Genomic DNA, 20814 nt, shown 5'->3' with positions numbered 1-20814 from the left:
TAGAAACATTCTCAGAAGGTTCTGAAGGTAACATTAAGAAATTAAAGTCAGAAATGGCACGAGTTTTTTTTTAAAAAGCAGTTCTCTCTCTGAAGGCTCACCACTTACAAACCAACCAACGAAAACCAATATTCTAGGATATTAATGTTTTCCATTTGTGTCTATTTGTAAATGCTTTATATCATGGTAGTTTTATAAGAGAACAGAATTGACTTCATTTTTTAAATAAAACTGTAGAATATTTGCTGTGGATTTAAGGCTTCTGAGAATTATTTTAAGCCATCCTTTTTAATAGGGGTTAAATATATGTATCAGTGGAAAAACTGAAATATGCCCCCCCTTCTAAAACATACATAAGTTTTATGATTATCTTATCAAGTTAATACTTTGTATTTTGTAAAATCTCATGCCACATGCAGACTAGTTGTGCACTAGTTTGAAAACCTCTAGTCTAGACCAGTGTTTAGCGAAGGAATTATTTATGAGATCAATTACTTGATGGAATGGAATGTCGTATATTTTTATCTTCTGCCACTAGAGCAACAAATTTCTTAAGCTGTTTGAGGCTTTGGGGGACAGTGAAAGAATCTACAAGTTGACAGTAGGTAGCTGTGCTGTGGCTAGGTTCCTGTAACTCACTTCTGAATATTCCCAGTAAGCTTCAGCAGAACAGGCTGCCCTCAACCTGCTGACATTCCTGGGCGTTTGTCTCCCTTGTCCTGAGAATTACACTCCTGCCATTCCCTTTAAGAGTGAAGATATTCTTGGTGTAAACAGATTATATTTCAATTAGAGTTTAATACACAATAGTTCACCACTTAGGTTCTCCTTGGAAATAGTGAAATACTATAAACCCAGGACTTTGTCTTCTCAGCTCAGCAACACTCAGCCCATGTGCTTAGTGGTGTTTTCCACCCAGCAGACAGTTCTGCCTGCCGCGTATCCCTGGCTGGCACCTACGTGCTGAACGCAGCCCTTCCGCCTCGCGCTCATTCTGCTCTTGGTGTCACGTTACCACTTTAGTAGAATTTTTTTTTTTAATTCTTTCCTACTCAACAACTATGCTCACGACAGTGAAAACCTACTTTTTCTTTTGTCAGGCTCAACTCAGTTTCCTTATAACCCTCTGACGATGAGAATGCTGAGTAGTACGCCACCCACGTCGATTGCGTGTGCTCCTCCTCCTGTTAGCCAAGCAGCTAGTCACCAACAGAACAGGATCTGGGAACGAGAGCCTGCCCCACTGCTCTCAGCACAGTACGAGACGCTGTCGGATAGTGATGACTGAACACAGAGAACGAAGGGAGGCGGGGTGCAGGGGAAGGAAGCTCTAGTTTTTGGTGGTTTTAATTGCAGGCCAAAAACCTCCTATGACTTGTGCCCAGAGACTTTCCGGGAGAGCCAGGGCCACAGATGAAGAAGAAATGATGGAATTTTATTTGGAGAGTCAGATGAGGGGGGGTGGGGGGAGCTGCCTTTGATACAGGCAATTCAGTGGATTATAATAATAGTGGAGGGTTGAAATGCTGAAGATATGTAGAGTTTTTAAAAGTGGACAATTCCTGTTCTTACATCTGTTTGTAAAAATCATAATGTCTTTAAATCATTTTTCTGTAAATAGATGACCTTTTTTGCAGTGTTTCCCCTTGCTGTAGTATGATATACTTATGTTCCAATCAGCGCGTCAGCCTTTGGGGGTAAATTTTAAATATCTTTTTGTCTTTTTAACCCTTGCCTTCTAAACCTCATACAGCCCAGTTACATAATGTTGGCTGTCACGGGCATTGTACTTTTATCTGATTTTGTTTCCTCTAAATTCAGTTTCCCAGTGATGTTTAAAATCTTGTGATATGTTTAGATTTCTAACACAGACCCTTGACATAAAATCTGTACATTAACATATTAGGGTCGAAGGGTAGGAGAAACAAAATTCTGCCATATTGTAAATTTTTGGTGCAGGCTTTTTTTTTTTTTTAATTAACACTGAAAGAATATGACTGCATGGGTATGTTACAGCTCAGATTTTAAAGTTTTAAAGGCTTACTGGATGCATACCTCAGTGTTATGCACACTGGTAATTTAACCATGCCTCTAAATGTCCCTTTTCTCCTGCATTTGATGCAGCCCAATATAGCTTTTGTTTTGAAATAAATTTGACTACCCTGTCCGTAGCTACAGTAGATTATGTGTGATTTAAGGCCTTTGGTGTCTCAGGTTGCAAAGGGGGGCGGGGGAGACCATTTTCTTCAGTTTGATGTTATGTAACTGGTTGGTTTAAAGATCATGATCTGTGTAGAATCCACTTTAGCTTTAATGCTTTGTGAACTGTCCTGAACAACATGCAGGTGAACATGAGGTCCTTTTCCCACTTCTGCAGGCCAGGCCCTACTCGCTGTTTTTTCCCTTGTAGACAAGAATTTGCTGTTGGATGTTTCCATGTCACTGATTATCAAGGTGCAAATAATTTAAAAGACTGAATTTTAAACTAATTATGGTACTTGAGGGTTTTATCCTTAAGAATTGCTTGCTTGCTTTTAGATTTTTTTTCACACAACTGAAGCATATCCAGTTATCCTCCCCTAGATAGTAATGGTTTGGGTCACTGATGACCGGAAAGGGAAGAAACAGAGGTCTCTCGGGATGATACAAATTCGCACTTCACAGAGCTTTTAAGAAGACCTAAACTTTTTCACAGTAGTACTCAAGCCTCTGAGAAAGCTGCTCTAGGGTCAGCAGCTGACTGAGCGCCTCTCTTGTAATGACTGCTTTATGAGCATCATCCAAACCTCGTATCAAAACCCTGTAATAGTGGTGTGTAATCCCTGCTGTGGATGAGCACACAGGGTCAGCACTTTGCCCGGGTAAGTAATAAGTGACAGTGACAGGGCACAGGCTCGTGTTTTTCTGAAGGTCAACCTTTACTCCAGTGTCTGTGCCGCTCTGGTGCCTGAGGTCCTCAAAATAAACTTCAGATCCGGCCTGGGAGTCAGAGTCCCTACTGCTTGGAAAGTTACTATCACTTTATTACAAATATATGTTCACATACACACATAATTTTAATACAGATGGGAACACTGACTTTTCTACCTCCCGGAAGTTTCTGCTTCAGTTTTTTAAGGAACTGATGATAATTCAGGGTTCACTTATCATTTATATTGTCAACTGACAGAAAAAGATGATGATGGGTTTTCTATCACCTTAAGAGGATCTTAACCTATTCCAAGTCAGAACAGTTTTTGAGAACAGGTCAGACGAGAGCTTGACTTGCTCTTTTTGCATGTCTGCTTGCGGACCCAGGACGAGCTGCTGTCAGTCACCCCCACCCTCGCCACAGCGTGTTACCTCACCCACCATCACCTGTAGAGAAAGGGGAGGTGAAACCCAGTACCATTTCCTAGTGTAAAATAGTGAAACGACAGCATACTTAGATGGCTTACCTATGGAACAAGCCATCAGGAAGCGGTGGTCCACCTCAACGTAGACGTCAGGCACGGCACTGAGAGTACCTGGTGACTTGCTGACAGTGGCATGAACCGAGGAAGGCACGACACTCTTTGCAGGCCAGGATCTCAGTGTTCTGAAGCTACATGCTTACAACTGAAAAGTTTACGTTTTAATTTTGTTATGTTAAATGATGCCTGAAAACTGCAGTGACATAGTACAGTTCAAAAATCTACATCACACTATCCTGACACGACAGTTCTGGATTCAGGCCACTCAGTAAAGGGATCGGTTCTCCTTCTGCTCTGCTGCCTCGTTTTACAATGGCACGAATGAACTGTGACGAGACCGCCCAGGTGAAGAGACTGGCTTTCTGAAAACAGTTTTACCAGCACCGGGACCATATGCTGAATCATTGTGGAGGATGAAAATTCTTAAGTGAAACCTGGAGTGAAAAACCTAACTTTGAGTCATCCCAACAGATCAGCTGCAACTGTGAAAAGGTCAAAGTTCTGTTGCAGAAGGTGAGTAGTTGACATGAGCTTAAAAAGAACAGTAAATTAAGATTGGGCTGCACTAAGACACAATCTGATTTATATTACACAGTTGAACTCCCTGCGTTAGACTTGATTAGAGGAATTAGCTGGGTAGATAAGTAAAACCTAGATAAGCTTAGAAAGACGGAAGAAATTTATATTAGCAAAATATAAAATTTTAGTTTTAGTCTAATCCCTGAGGATTTGGACCTCAGGACTTCCAGTACTTTACTTTTATGAGGTTGCCAATAAGTTATTGTTTGTGAGGACCTCACGGATTACTGCATACATACAACATCGTTGTAAAGTCTCTAGTTTATTATGAAAGGAAGTCTTCAGCACGTACATGGAAACCAGAAACAGCAGTCTATCAGCCTACTCACACTTCACCTCCGCCGGCCTGCCCGTGTTCTTCAGTGGTACATTCCTAGAAAAGCTGTCATTTCCCCTAAGCAGATGGCTATTTCGGGCCTGCTGGGTTCTGTGTGTCTTGTATTGATACACTCTGAGGCAGGGTGACAAGGCTATTTCACCACAGCAGTCTGTTCATTAAAGGTCCCATGACCAATCACCTCCTCCCACAGTTAAGAGAGAATTTCATTCCCTACTTCACAAATGAGGATAGTATGACCCCAAAACAAAAAGCCGGGACTAGAATCCAGTCAGTGATTCTTCCCTTACACCAGTGGTGCACATGAGAATGACTGGGGTGGTTTTAAACCCTACACTCACAGGGTCCTGCCCTGTGCATGCAGCCTGGTATGCTTGTGTTTAAAGAGCTCCCCAGGTGATCCTGCTGTGAGGCCTTGTTCGCAAATGAAGCTGAGTGCTCACGTAGGCGTGATAAGCAAGACGTTAAGTCGTTTCTTTTTATCTCCGGTTTTTATAGTTGCATGTAACAAGATACATCGAGAAACACAGACTTATTTATGAACAAATGGGTGCTATACTTTCAGGTGCCTGGTTCCCACTTGGAAACTACATGATCGATGCTGGTGTCAGGCTGAAGACACCATATTTCCTCATTTATGCACTAAAATCCCACATTGGGCTTCATGAAATAAAGTAGGTTTTAAAGAAAACTCACCATAATCCCCCTTGCCATGAGAGGTAGCTCTGGCCGGCAGATACTGATAAAAGAAGAGGGAAGGGCTGCAAATCAGTGGACCCAAGTGTTAGAGATGCCAGGCTGAGCCACCACACACCTCCCTCCCCCAGAGGAACACTGGCCCATCTTAGGCCACAGTGACATCAGACCAGCATGATGGCACCTCGCCATGCATTACAACTGAAAGCATCACTTGACATCCATCTCCAGAAGTGAAAATCAGGGATGAGAGGTGAAAGGTGATTTTTCTTTAAAAAGAGAAGTGGTAGTATATGCAACTTGTCCTTCACCAAGGAGAAGTTGAGAAAAATATCAAGGACAAAGGATTTAAGCCACTGATCAGGGTGCCAATGAGGATGGAATAATAGCTGTTCCTCTGGGTTACCGGAAACTCTTCTTCCTACAAGCTTGGTAAAGTTAAATCAAAGGTCTGTTTTTTCTCGACAGCTCAGCCAGCTCTTCCCGGATGTGCTGTGCGGACACCTCATCTCCTTTCAGCTGCGCTTGCTTCAGTGCTTCCTGGTAGATCTCTCTGGCTTGCGCGTATTGTTCTAAAGTAACCCAGGAGAGACGGGAGAACAAGAAAATCTGTGTTTTCAAAGGGATTCTGAACAGCAGAGGTTTTACTGACTGTGCTTACTCAGTGGCAGGCTAGTAAGGCTAGTACTGCCTCATTCCATCCCCGTTTTACAGATAAGGAAGCTGGCTTAAAGGGGCTGTAATTTGCCCAGGTTACAGAGCTTCAGCACAAGTGAGCGCTATGGGACTAATGGTGCCCCTTCCAGTACACCATGCGGCCCTCGCTTGATTAGACAATGACTTCAATGATGGCGGTATGTGTAATGAAGACTTGTCCATCTAGGTTCCTAAAAATGCTCAGAAAAATGTCCATCAAACTTGTATTCCCTATCTTAACATGTTCATGAGCATACTGTGAGGAAAAAATTCAACTGTAAGTGCAGGAACATTTAAAACACTATGGAAATAAGGTACTTTCATTGCAAAGCCTTCCTCTAGCTTGATGTGATTCAGCAGGCTAACACAAGGCTACAAAAGTTACGTGAATTGAGCACAATGGTATTTCAACCAAACATCCCTTTCTGCCCTTCTTCAGCCAGCCTTCTAACTCCGAAGTTTCTACATCGTCCATTGCCCCCATTACACCACTGCACGGTTGTAAATACAGTCAGCATCCTTTCCTAAAGCAAGCCAGTCAAGTTTCCAACGCTACCTACCTCTGTGCATCAGAACTGCAGCTAGGTTACTGAGCACCATGTGTAGCTCAGGGTGTTTTATCTGTCTTGCCAGATCGGATGCCCTCTGCACATAAATGAAGGCCTCATCAAAGTGGCCCTGTGCATCCAGAGTAGTAGCCAGGTCATTCATCAGCACGATGGTCTAGATATGGAAGAAACAAGGCTTTGTCTTTAAACACACACCTACACAGATTTAACATTTATTTAGAGTTTGATAAACTGTGACTACATACTTCAGATTTTATCTTACCCAGCAGTCCTCAAAAGGTGAGGAATATCAGCCTCTAACCAATTGTGTGCTTATTTTCCATGCTGTAAGTGGACACTGGTTCAACCCTCAAATTATACAATCTAGAAACTGGGGAACAGGGTGAATATTATTTATTTATCCAACTAATTATTAAATTAGAAGCGCCAAATAAAAAAATAACAAAAAGGAGCTATAATGTCTCGTTTAAGGTCCAAGAATCTTGAGACGTCAGCCCCCTGTGGCCTTATTGCCTCTGGGGCTGTAATGTATTATAACGTAATTCTACTGGTAACCCCAAGACTGTCATCAAGAAGAAGAAATACCTATTAAGGAAGATTCTCATGAAGAGTCTTTAAAATGTTGGCACTAAAAGGGTCCGGCTTCCACACCTTCTTCCCCATTGAAGCCAGGCTTTCTAAGTCCCCTGATTCTAGCTACTCCTTGGTCATTTGAATTCCAGTCTCACCTTTTTATGATTCCTCAATGATACTCTACTAAATCCCCTTCCTGGAGATAATTCACAGTTTAAAATCCCTTTTCTTCTAAAACTACTATCCGCTCTGCCTTGCGACATGTTCGGTCCGCTAAAAATTCTGTATCCTGTGCTGGGGGCACTGAGCAGACACAGGCATCCACGCCTTCCCCTCTAAGAATTTCATTTGATAGAGGGGAGACACCAATAGATGATCTCAATCCATGTTTAGGGTTCTGATAGAAAGCTTTACATGGTGTGTTCAAATTCTACATCAGTGGTTTTTAACATGTCAGTCCCGCCTTCCCCACACACGCATTTTAACTACAGGACAAGGAGTGTAAGGATCTTCGTCTACTGACCTGTTCTTCACGAGATTCTAATAAGAGGTCTGCAGACCCCACCGAGAAGGCCTGTGCCACACACCTGGAAGCCACGGAAGCACCCGGTGCCTCATCAGACCTGCGTTTTAGAAAGGCTGCTCTCTGTGGTGTAAACCACAGGAATGTTCTGCGTAGACCTAGTAACTGATCAGGAGTCCTAAATCCTTTTGGAAACAAGTATGTTTGGGGTAGGGGGTGTTGTGGGAAGGCAGAAAATGAACTGGGGCTTGAGGAGGAGGAGACTGCTAGAACCATCTACTTATAGTCTACTCCCAGTCGCTGTGACATTTAACACCCAAAAAATTTCTAAACTTTTGCTTTACACTCTCTTCTACATTTTCCTCCCTTACCTGTGGGTGTCTTTCTCCTTGTATTTCTTCAGAAATCCGCAAAGCTTTTTCATACATCTTTTGTGCCTGCGATGGCTGCTTAGCAAACACAAGGTAGCGCGCGTAGGCATCTAAGCACATACCCAGGAGGAGGTGGGTATTGGCTTTCTCTTCCACTGTGAAGACAAGAAGAGGGCGCTGGGATGTAACAAGTACAATCCAGAAGGCACAGCGGCTTCCTGCTCTAGTCATTTTTCTTCTTACTCAGACCACAAAATATTTTAACAGTATGTGGCCCACTGAATGTTTCCTGTCAGTTAGAGGTAATTTAGATGAATTTAATCTGATTAAATGATAAATTCCAGACTAACAGGACTTGTGGAATTTCTTCTGGCATTTTAAATAATATTCAGAGTCCAGACATTAATTAAAACATGGAATTTTTTTTTAAAACTAATAATACTCAGCAGAAGCAGATGAAAATAAACCCAAAGATGAATGAGTGAATAATATTAAAAAAGTCCAGGGCCAATGAAAAAGTTTTAAGGTGCAAAAAAAGCTAAGCAATAAGAAACCAGAGAACATACAGAATTCTGAAATAGAAGATCAAAAGCCAGATATAAAGAACAGTTAGTCCATTTTTTGAAAAAGAATAAAGGATGCAATGACACAGCACCTCTCGACACCTTGACTCTGCAGTATAGGAAAAACAAATTCAAAAACAGCTAATGCCACACACAAAGAATTAGAGAATGGTAACACCAAGAACTGGAGAACAGTAACCAATCTAAAGAACAGTACCAAATATCAACTTGCACAAGTAAAGACGATACAAATAATGTAGAAACAAAACCAAGCTACAAGGAAATTCTGCAAACAACTCACACCAAAAAAACCCACTGCCGTCAAGTCAATCCCGACTCGTAGCAGCCCTACAGGATGGAGCAGGACTGCCCCACGGAGTTTCCAGGGAGCACCTGGTGGATTCCAACTGCCCGACTCTTGGTTGGCAGCCGTAGCACAAAACTACTATACCACCAGGGTTTCCAGACAACTCACAGAGAGACACACAGAGAGCTTATCTCAAATGATCTTATGTAACAAGAACTATTAGACACCCAACTGAAGATGCTCACTTGGTTTATTTACCAGCGAAGCTATCGTTCATATCTAAACTCCTTTCCGTATCTTCAAATTTAAAAAAAATTTACAAATGGCATATGGGATTTAAAGATTAAATTACTATAGTATGCTTAATCACTGAAGAGATTATTTCAAGTAAAATAGTTGGCAGATGAGTACACCTGTTGGAATAATACCAGGGGGTAAAAGTGAAAAAAAGGATGAAACTTTTCTTCCTCAAAAAGAAATCTAAAGTTGTTAATTTTTGCTTAGTTATATATAAAAAAAGGTAAATAAAATCTTTTTAAAATACTGAATGCCTTACTAGTTTCAAAGATTCATAACATGAAAATTATTTTCATAAATATAAAATTATAAATTTATAAACATAATCATATAAAAACATGAGGGTACCAACTAATTACCGTATGTAAAGACACTCTATTTCTCTAAAAAGGAATACCGAAACACTGAATAAAAAATACAAAACCATGAGACAAAAAAATATCAAGAAGCAGTTGTAATATTAACAGTACTGTGAGATAAATAGTAATTATATAATGCTAATTAAAAGGCAGAGTTAGAAATGAAAACGGGACAAATCTCTGTGTCTGCTTCAAGTACAAAGGTCCAAGAAGATAAGTTATTTTTAACAATGAAAAATTGGAAACAACCTAAATGCACAAAAGAAGCGTTGAAGAAATACACTAGAATACCATAGAGCTACTAAAACTCTTATTCTCTGAGAAGATTTAAAGACAAAAATGTTCACCATTTACCAAAAAACAAAAAATATAACGGATGATTATTCTAATTCCAGAAACTACATGCTCCAAAAAAATGAGTACCCACTGCCAAGGACTACTGAATCTTTTCATGAGAGTTGTAGTAAATCTCTTTAAAGGTTTCTATATTTTTAAAAATAATATGCTCTTTTTACATTTTACAATTATGGAAAAACTTTCAATAGTGTAACTTAAGTACAAGAATAAGTGACAGAAGTAAAATATTACCTCAGTTATCAGTAATCTACCAATTAGATTAGTAGACAAGAACTATTTTAGGTGAAGAGAAAGACAACACACAGTACAGGACAGGTCTGCACAACTTGACTAAACCAAAAGCAAAGAAGGTTCCTGAATAAACCAAATGCTTCGAAGGCCAGAGTAGCAGGAGTGGAGGGCTAGGGACCATGGTTTCAGGGGACATATAGGTAAACTGGCATAACAACGCCTATTAAGAAAGCATTCTGCATCCCACTTTGGTGAGTGGCGTCTGTGGTCTTAGATGCTAGCAAGCGGCCATCTAAGATGCATCAATTGGTCTCAATCCACCTGGACCAACGGAGAATGAAGAACACCAAAGACACAACGTAATTATGAGCCCAAGAGACAGAAAGGACCACAGAAACCAGAGACTACATCAGCCTGAGACCAGAAGAACTAGATGGTGCCCGGCCACAACCGATGACTGCCCTGACTGGGAACACAACAGAGAACCCCTGATGGAGCAGGAGAGCAGTGGGATGCAGACCTCAAATTCTCGTAAAAAGGCCAGACTTAATGGTCTGACTGAGACTAGAAGGACTCCAGAGGTCATGGTCCCCAGACCTTCTGTTAGCCCAAGACTGGAACCATTCCCAAAGCCAACTCTTCAGACAGGGATTGGACAGGACTGTAAGACTGAAAATAATACTGCTAAGCAATGAGCTTCTTGGCTCAAGTAGACACGTGAGACTACGTGGGCAGCTCCTGTCTGGAGGGGAGATGAGAAGCCAGAGGGGGGACAGAAGCTGCCTGAATGGACACGGGGAATACAGGGTAGAGAGATGGAGTGTGCTGTCTCTTTAGGGGGAGAGCAACTAGGAGTACATAGCAAGGTGTATATAAATTTTTGTATGAGAGACTAACTTGATTTGTAAACTTTCACATAAAGCACAATAAAAATAAAAGAAAATTAGAGTGAGAGAAAAGGCAGTGAAGCTTTTTAAAGAACATAATTAATGAGGTAAAAAACTGGCTACAATATTTTTTTCAATATCAAGCATTAATTTTAAAATTGTATTTTAAATTTATAGCACATTCTGACCAAAAGAACATGAAAATAGACTATTTTTTGAAAACTAAACTTCTCTAAGAACAGGACCAAGGAGGAAATAAAAATGTTCCATAACAAAACTTTTAAAAGAAAATTAAAAGGCTCCATAACAAAACCTTTAGTTTATTGCCACGAGAAAATTTTACAGCTTTAAATATGTATAATAAAAAAGTTCCTTTTCTAAGTAATAAAAAAATTTTAATGGTTTTAATAAAAGACATTGCTATAAGTTAGCCAAGAAGAAAATAACTGTGGAGAAGAAACGAGCTGTCATTAAAGCTGTGAATGACTTCATTCCACCTGGATCAACAACCAACATCAAATGAAGTGTTACACTGGGAAAATCTGCTGCAGAAGACCTCTCTCAAATTTTTAAAAGATGTCACTTTGATGATAAGATGCTCCTGACCCAAGCCATGGTCTGTTTTAAATTGCCTCATATGCATGCAGAAGTTAGACAGTGAAAACAGAAGACAGAAGAACTGATACACTTGAATTGTGCTGGTGAAGAATACCACGGACTGCCAGAAGGATGAACAAATCAGCCTCAGAAGAAATACAACCACAATGTGTCTTAGAAGCAAGGATGGCGAGAATCTGGCTCACTTACACTGGACAGGTCCTCAGGAAAGACCAATCGCTAGAAAAGGACATCACGGTTGGTAAAGTACAGGGTGGGCAAGAAGGAGGGAAATCCTCAATGAGATGGACTGACACCCTAGCCACAAAAATGGACTAAACATATCAAAGATGAGGAAGATGGTGCAGGACTGGGTAACATTTTGCTGGTATACGTAAGACTGTCATGAGTCAGAGCCAACTCATCAGCTGCTGACAACAACAATAACAACTGAGAAATAAACTGGGATCATTTATAGAGCTTCACAAAAATCAGTCCACAAAGCAAACAAGTCTCATTACAGAAATTTTCACTCAAGACATTAGCAAATGGAATTCTCAAATATACTAAGGATATGACCAAGCAGCACTTATTCCAGGAATACAGTATGCTTAATATATCACAAGGGCTCCTATTATCAAATTAGGCTTACATAAATATAGACTAAAAAGTAATATGATAAAATATTGGCACAATTATAAGTATTTATAAAAACAGGAATAGAGATACTCCATTAACAAGAAAACGAGCATCTCTAATTTAGGAAAACCTGGGCACAGGCCCCTAAGTTCTTTTACCACCATCAAAAACAATATAGGACTAGTATGTGCAATCAAAAAAATAAAAGTACATACAAAAAAAAAAAAAAAATGCCCAACCACAGTAGAGTTTCCTACTGCAAAAATAATAACGATAGATATAGGAAAGACACAGACATAGGAAATAGTCCAAGGCAACTGGTTGTTCATGAGGAAAAACAAAACAAGCTATATCCTGTTGTTAGCTGCCATCGAGTCGGCGCCAACTCATACAACCTTATGTATAACATAACAAAATGCTGGCTGGTCCTGTGCCATCTTCATGATCACTGGTATGTTTGAATCCATTTTCGCGCCTATATCCCTACCTCACACCATATTAAAAAATGAACTCTACGTAAATAAAGACCTAAATGTGAAAATTCAAATATTTAAAATAAGTATCTTTTTGACCTTAGAATAGTAAAGGATGTTATTAAACAAGATTCAAAATGCACAAACTATAAAGGAAAATATCAACAGATTCCATTACATTCAAATTTAAATCTCTGTATATCAAACAGCACGAAGTGAAAAGACAACCCACAGAGGGTAATGTAACCCACAAAATATGAAGATACACGAATGTATAAAGAGCTCTTAGAAATCATTAAAAGATAATCCTTCAAAAAAATGAGCAAAGGATATGAAGACTCAATTTTCAGAGGAAGAAATTTGAATAGCCAATAAACACCCAAAAGATGTTCTATCCTACTAGTAATTAGAGGAATACACATTAAAAACACAAAGAAATTCGATTTCATATGCACTAGATTGTCAGAAGTTTTAAGTGTAACAATAAAAAGGATATAAAGCAATAGGAACTCTGCTAGTGAAAATGTGAACTGGTAAAACCACTCTGATAAGCAGTTTGGTAATATATAGTATATGCACCCCAGCAATTCCACTCTTAGGTACATACCCTAAGAAATATCTTGCATGTGAGCAAAAAGAGGTCCAAGAATGTTCAATGAACCATTATTTTCCACAGTGAAATACGTGGAATAAACTACATGTCTATCAACAGGAGACCTGTGGTATACAACTACAATGGTATTAAATTAGAAATTGACTACAGAAAGAAATTTGGAAAATTCATAAATATATGGAAATTACCACCATCCTAAATATCTAAAAGGTCAAAGAAGAAATCACAAGGGAAATTAGAAAACACTCTGAGTTGAATGAAAACAAGAACACAGCTAAAGCACCAGAGAAACTTTAATTATAAATGTCCATATTAGAAAAAGAAAGATCTTAAAGACTAAACTTCCCACCTTAAGAAACTAGAAAGAGGAAAGCAAACTAAACCCAAAGCAAGCAGGAGGGAAATAATAAAGATTAGGCAGGAAATAGGAAAATAATAACAAATGAAATATAAAATTGGTTCTTTGAAAAGATCAACAAAATTGACAAAAAAGAAGGAGAAACTACAAATAGAATAAAGACCTTAATAAATGGAGACTAGTAAACATTTTTTTTAGTAAACAAAGAGGAGCTAAACCATTAGGTTTACAATCAGGTTAATGGCACACTCCAGCAAACTCTTACATAGGGACTTAATGAGTACTAGGCACAGTCCTAGAGCATTTAATCGTCATAACAACTCTATGAGGTAAGTCCTACTATGATTCTCTTTTACTGATGAGGAAACTGAAGAGAAGTAATTGGTCCACAGTCAAATTGCTAGTAAGTGGTAGAGCCAGGATTCAAACTCGGGTTCATAACTTCAAGCCTTCATGAAACCAAAATATTATACCACCAAAATTACTTCAATTTTCCAGAAATGTTTTGACTATTTAAAACATGAAAATAAATGAAAACTTTATCTCGCAGAAAGGAAAAGGAAAGAATCAATTGAAGAAAATCTCCTACTAATTTAAAGAGAGAAAATAAATCCATAAAATTAAGAACTGGGAAACAAATATAACACATAAGAGAATATAGTATATTATGCTTCAAAAATTTAACTCCATAAGGAAGTTTCTTCTGGGAAATGTAGATGTGCAATATTCTTACACATGCATCCATTTATTCAGTAGATACATATGAAGACTTGCTGTGTGCTTGGCTTTGTCCCAGGTACTAAAATTAAATCAGTAAGACGGAAGAAACCTAAATGTGTGAGTAATCAAGGAAGGAAGAAAAAAGTTGCCAGAGAACTAACTCTAAAGATCTGGCTCAGGTGGAAATAAAATACCACTGTTAAATATTACCCAGCAGTATACTAATAACTCACCTAAAACAAGTGAGTCTGCTCTAGATTAAATCACCGTGTTAAATATCACCCAGCAGTAAGTACACCAAATAACTCACCTACAACAAGCCAGTCTGCTCTAGATACGTATCTAGTCATAGTTTGGTACCAAATCGGGCATAAGACAAAGTTACCTATCATCACTGTTTAGTGTTTTTCTTAAGTTATAAACAATGAACTAAAATTTAACAAAAGGGAGTGAGTAGAAGAAAAAGACCAGGATATAACTACCTGAAAGTAAATAATTATCATAATTTCCCAATGAATAATCATCTATCTATAAATGGCATGAATATCAACTGAAAAGCAAATAAGTAGCCAGCTATAAAATAAATATGGAAAAATGAAGTGTTCCCATATATCACCACTAACCAGTTAGACAATTCGACCAAAATTTAGATCTTGTTTACATAACCTACAAAAAGAAAAAAAAAAAAAATCTGGGGCAAGACTGCGAAGTGAGCAGCAGCACCCCCATCCCCCGACAAAAAACACCAAAAAAACAAGCAGAACAGAAGCCACCAGTCAAAAGCTTACAGGAGCTCAGCAAAGGCTGACTCAAGAGAAAGGTGGCACAGACGCGGCAGGAGAGCTCTGGCTGATTGCACAGACGCAGCAGGAGAGCTTTGGCTTACTACTCTGAGCCTCACTCCCTCCCGGGCACAGGTTGCAGCCATCTTCAAGCAGCCATGGTCTGACTCCCAGAGAGGGAGCCTGCTCTCTGGCTCTCGGCAGAACAGGGCTGACTTTAATAGTAAACTATTGTGTGTCTGTTCTAACCGGGCCTCAGGGCTGCCTGAAAGCCTGCAGCGAGATCTTGTCTAGGTCTGACCAGTCTCAGCGCTCACACAGAGAGAAGGGGCAGAGAGTAACATCAGAAGGCTGTAAGCACCTGTAGCCACCGGGGCTAAAGAGTGCCACGGAAGCATACGATAGAACCACTGCCCAGGCACCTAACAAGACTGGAAGAGACACTGGGGAGAGTTTCTTTTGGAAATTAAGGGTTTCAAAAGCACAGTGTATACTGGGCAACTGATAGATTCACAACCTGCTAAAGGCAAAATGCATGCACCAGGATTACCTGAGAAAAGACCCTCTGCTTTCAGCTCCGACTGATCTTAGGCTCAGTACAAGCCTGGCTAAATGCTGAGGGAGGGGCTCCAGGACAGAGCCAATTAGCAAAGGCTTTTTTTGGGAGGGGGTTTTCTGGTTTTAGTTTTGACAGAAACAAGGAAATCTCTGTCCAAATACTAGCTGAACATGAGTTACTTCAGCATCCACATACAACCAGGTGAGCAAAAACAGGGCAAATGACTAAACAACTGAATTAAATTGAATTAAAAACAAAACGGCAAACCCTGAGGAAGAGAAGAATCTGATTTCCAGAGTCACCGCATTACAACATTCAAATATCCCGTTTTCAGCAACAAAAAAAAAAGCCTAATGCATACAAAGAAACAGGAAAGGAAGACCCTGCAAAAGAACAAAATAAAGGGAGAAACCACCCCTATGGAAGCCCAGATAATGGACTACTAGACAAAGACCTTAAAGAACAATATTAAATAAGCTCAGAGAGCTAAAGGAAAATATGGACAAAGAACCTAAGGAAATCAGAAAAGCTACACATGAACAAAGAGCTCTGGTGATGCAGTGGTTAAGAGCTTGGCTGTAACCAAAAGGTAAGTAGTTCAAACCCATCAGCGAGTCCTTGGAAACCCTATGGGGGCCTATGGGGGCAGTTCTACTTTGTCCTATAGGGTCACTATGAGTCGGAATCAACTCAACAATGGGATTTCAGGATACATGAACAAAGTAAGAATACACGGAACTATAAAAAGGAACCAAACAGAAATACTAGAGCTGAAAAGAATAATAAATGAAATGAAAAACTCACTGGAGGATGGGGAGAGGGCTCAGTAGCAGATCTAAGCTGGCAGAAGAAAGAATCAGCAAATTTAAAGATACAATAACTGAAATTTATCAAGATGAAGAAAAGTGAACAGAGCCTAAGGGACTTCCGGGATACCACAAGGGGCATCAACATACACACTATGGAAGTCTTAGAAGCAGAAAGGGACAGAAAGAATATTTGAATAAGTAATGGTAGAAAGCTTCCCAAATGTGCTGAAAGATGAATCTACACATCCAAGAAGCTCAATGAACTCCTAGTAGTATAAAATTCCAGACGATCCACAGAGACTCTTTCTAATCAAACTCTTGAAAACTAAAGAATCTTGAGAGCAGCCATGAGGGAAGTGACTCACGACATACAAGGAATCCTCAGAAGGCAGTTAAAGTGCCGAAAACAAAGAGCTGTCAACCAAGAATTCGATATCCAGAAAAAGTGACCTTCAAAAGTGAGGGTAGAGATACCATCGTACCCCGGCATTACTGGCACGAATCAAAAAACCAGGAAATAACAAATGTTGGAGAGGCTGCAGGGAGATTGGAACCCTTATGCATTGCTGGTGGGAATGCAAAATGGTACAACCACTTTGGAAAACAATATGGCACTTCCTTAGATAGCTAGAAATAGAAATACCATACGATCCAACAACCCCATTCCCAGAAATATATTCTAGAGTAATAAGAGCTGTCACATTAATAGACATATGCACACCCATGTTCACTGCAGCACTGTTCACAATAGCAAAAAGATGAAAACAACCTAGATGCTCATCAACACATGAATGGATAAACTGTGGTACATACACACAATGGAGTATTATGCAACAATAAAGAACAATGATGAATCTGTGAAGCATCTCACAACATGGATGAGTCTGGAGGGCATTACACTGAGTGAAATAAGTCAACTGCAAAAGGACAAATATCTTATGAGACCATTACTATAAAACCTCATGAAAGGTTTACGCACAGAAGGAAATAATCTTTGATGGTTACGAGGGAGGTGAGGAGTAGGGATGGAAAAACACTGAATAGACAATAGTTAAGTGGTAACTTTGGTGAAGGGTAAGACAGTACACAATACTGGGGAAGCCAGGACAACTTGTACAAAGCAAAATCATGGAAACTCCATAGACACAGCCAAACTCCCTGAAGGACTGAATCACAGGGCTGAGGGCTGTTGGGACCATGGTCTCGGCGAACATCTAGCTCAGCTGGCATAACATAATTTATAAAGAAAATGTTCTACATACTACTTTGGTGAGTAGCATCTCAGAAGTCTTAAAAGCCTGTGAGCAGCCATCTAGGATATTCCACTGGTTTCACCCCTTTAGGAGCAAAGAAGAATGAAGAACACTAAAGATACAAAGGAAAGATTAGTCCAAAGAACTAATGGGCCATATCTACTACAGCCTCCACCAAACTGAGTCAAGTACAACTAGGTGGTACCTGACTACCACCACTGACTGCTCTGACAGGGATCACAATAGAGGGTCCCAGACAGAACTGGAGAAAAATGTAGAACAAAATTCTAACTCAAAAAGAAAGACCAGGCTTTGCCTGACAGAGCCTGGAGAAACCCTGAGACTATAGCCCCCAGACACCCTTTCAGCTCAGTAATAAAGTCACTCCTGAGGTTCACCCTTCAGCCAAAGATTAGACAGGCCCATAAAACAAAATGAGACTGAAGGAGCACACCAACCCAGGGGCAAGGACGAGAAGGTAGGAGGGGACAGGAAAGCTGGTAACAGGGAACCCAAGGTTGAGAAGGGAGAGTACTGACATGCCATGGGATTGTTAACCAATGTCATAAAACAATATGTGTACTGCTTAATGAGGAACCAGTGTGTTCCGTAAACCTTCATCTAAAGTGCAATTAAAAATAAAAAAAAGTGAGGGCAAAATTAACACATTCCCAGATAAAAGCTGAGGGATTTTGTTACCAGTAGACCAGTCCGATAAGAAATGCTAAAAGGAGTCCTTTGAGTTGATATAAAAGGACATTAGATAGTAAGTCAAAGCCATATGATGAAAAAAAAAGATGTCCACTAAAGGTAATTTCACAGGCAAGCATAAAAGCCAGTTTTACAGTGTTTTTCGTTTGTAGCTCTATTTATGCCCCACGTCAGAGAGAAATGCAAGAAACAACTGTCGGGCACGTAGTATATACAGATGTAATCTGTGACAATAACATAAGGGGAGCATAGGAGCCCTGGTTGTGCAGTGGGTAAGAGCTCAACTGCTAAGTAAAAGGTGGGCAGTTCAAATCCACCAGCCGCTCCTTAGAAACCCTATGGAGCAGTTCTACTCTGTCCTATAGGGTAACTGAGTCAGAATCAACTTGATGGCAACAGGTTAAGTTTCAGCTTGGTTTAGGAGGAGTACAGGAACAGAATTTTTGTTGTTACTGAAGTTAACACGACATCAATTTAAACTAGACTGTTATAAATTTAGAATGTTAAATGTAATCCCCATGGTAACCACAAAGAAAATACCTAAAAAAAATATACACAAAAGGAACAAACACATAAAAACAAAAGTTTATTAGTGGTTACTAGGGGGCGTGGGGAGGGGTGGAGAGTTATTGCTTAAGGGGTACTAAGCTTCTGCTTGGGGTGATGAAAAACTTTTGAAAATAGATAATGGTGAAAGTTGCACAACATAATGAATGTAATTAATGTCAATGAATTGTATGCTTAAAAATAATATTAATTAAAGTAAGATTTTAAAAAATGCTCAAAACAGGGAATCATTGATGTCATTATGTAAAAGATTACAATAATCAATACAGACTAAATACAGGAGGCACAGATCTTCCATATGGAGAGGAAACCAAGGCAATATAGGGTGATATAAGTTAGGTTTTTACTTAGAAAAATAGGGGTAAATATTAAGTTAACCACAAAGAGGTCTAACAATTCCATACTTCAAAATAAAAACCAAGATGAACATAATGACTCAGCAAAAATAAATTCAACTACAGTGAAAATGAGGAACACACAATTTACAAAGAAAAACCTCTCGGCACAAAAAAGTGGAAAAATGAAACTGTCAGCAACACACAGAAAAAGGCATCAAAATGACAGCACTAAACTCATACTTATCTATAATTATGCTGAATGTAAATGGACTAAATGCACCAATGAAGAGACAGAGTCGCAGACTGGATTAAAAAACATAATCCAGCTATATGCTGCCTGCAAGAGACACACCTTAGACTTAAGAGACACAAACTAAAACTCAAAGGATGGGAAAAAAAGTATCAAACAAACAACAATCAAAAAAGAGCAGGAGAGGCAATATTAATTTCTGACAAAACAGACTTTAAAGTTAAAGCTACCACAAAGTGTAAAGAAGAACACTACATAATGATTAAACGGACAATATACCAGGATGATATAACCATATTAAATATTTATGCACCCAATGACAGGGCTGCAAGATACATAAAACAAACTCTAACAGCATTAAAAAGTGAGAGAGACACCTCCACAATTATAGTAGGAGATGTCAACACACCACTTTCGGTGAAGGACAGGACATCCAGAAAGAAGCTCAATAAAGACACAGAAGATCTAAATGCCACAATCAACCAACTTGACCTCACAGACATATACAGAACACTCCACCCAACAGCGGAACAGTATACTTTCTTTTCTAGTGCACATGGAACATTCTCTACAGTAGACCACATATTAGGTCATAAAGCAAACCTTTGCAAGAATCCAAAACATTGGAATATTACAAAGCATCTTCTCAGACCATAAGGCCATAAAAGCAGAAATCAATAACAGGGAAAACAAATCAAATACCTGGAAACTGAACGATAAACTGCCCGAAAAGGACTGGGTTATAGAACACGTTAAGGAGGGAATAAAGAAATTCATAGAATCCAATGAGAATGAAAACACTTCCTATCAGAACATTTGGGACACAATGAAAGCAGTGCTCAGAGGTCAATTTATATTTTATCAAAGAACTGTCCCTATAACTTGAACAAATAGAGAACAACAAAAGAAACCCTCAGGCACCAGAAGAAAACATAATGAAAATTAGACCAGAATTAAATGAATTAGGTAACAGAAAGACAACTGAAGGAGTTATCAAGACGAAAAGCTGGTTCTTTGAAAAAATTGATAAACCATTGGCCAGAGTGACTAAAGAAATACAGGAAAGGAAACAAATAACCCAAATAAGAAATGACATGGACCATATCACAACAAACCCATCTGAAATTAAAAGAATCATATCACATTATGACAAAAAATTGTACTCTAACAAATTTGAAAACCTAGGAGAAATAGATGAATTCCTAGAAACACTCTACCTAACTAAACTAACAAAAACAATTAATGTAATCCACCATATAAATAAAACAAAAGACAAGAATTACATGATTTTATCAATTGATGCAGAAAAGGCATTTGACAAAGTTCAACACTCATGATAAAAACCCTC

General features: G+C 39.2%; 2 protein-coding genes across 11 annotated transcripts in view; one reads left to right on the top strand and one right to left on the bottom strand.

Annotated features, from left to right (window-relative positions):
* Window positions 1–2489, top strand: part of NCOR1 (nuclear receptor corepressor 1) — a 240883-nt gene extending 238394 nt beyond the window's left edge. For all 9 annotated transcript variants that reach the window (XM_049859791.1, XM_049859790.1, XM_049859789.1 and 6 more), the window contains one exon: window positions 1101–2489. In XM_049859791.1, coding sequence (XP_049715748.1) covers window positions 1101–1288 — 188 coding nt within the window. In that variant the 3' untranslated portion in view covers window positions 1289–2489. The remainder of the gene's footprint in view (window positions 1–1100) is intronic.
* The window catches only part of TTC19 (tetratricopeptide repeat domain 19), a 62863-nt gene that overhangs the window by 15797 nt on the left and 26252 nt on the right, over window positions 1–20814 (bottom strand). The window contains exons 8-10 of one of the 2 annotated variants that reach the window (XR_007514027.1): window positions 7797–7951; window positions 6321–6483; window positions 3438–5636 (exon numbers count right to left, since the gene is read on the bottom strand). Coding sequence is in view for 1 of the 2 variants with exons in the window: in XM_049859800.1 (XP_049715757.1) it covers window positions 5503–5636; window positions 6321–6483; window positions 7797–7951 (452 nt within the window). In the remaining variant the exon portion in view is untranslated. Of the gene's footprint in view, window positions 1–1740; window positions 5637–6320; window positions 6484–7796; window positions 7952–20814 lie in introns of those variants that run through there. The other variant, XM_049859800.1, reaches the window with a different exon arrangement.

This window comes from Elephas maximus, chromosome 19 (genome assembly GCF_024166365.1).
Source record: "Elephas maximus indicus isolate mEleMax1 chromosome 19, mEleMax1 primary haplotype, whole genome shotgun sequence".
Lineage (NCBI taxonomy): Eukaryota > Metazoa > Chordata > Mammalia > Proboscidea > Elephantidae > Elephas > Elephas maximus.
This window is presented reverse-complemented; position numbering and strand designations above follow the sequence as displayed.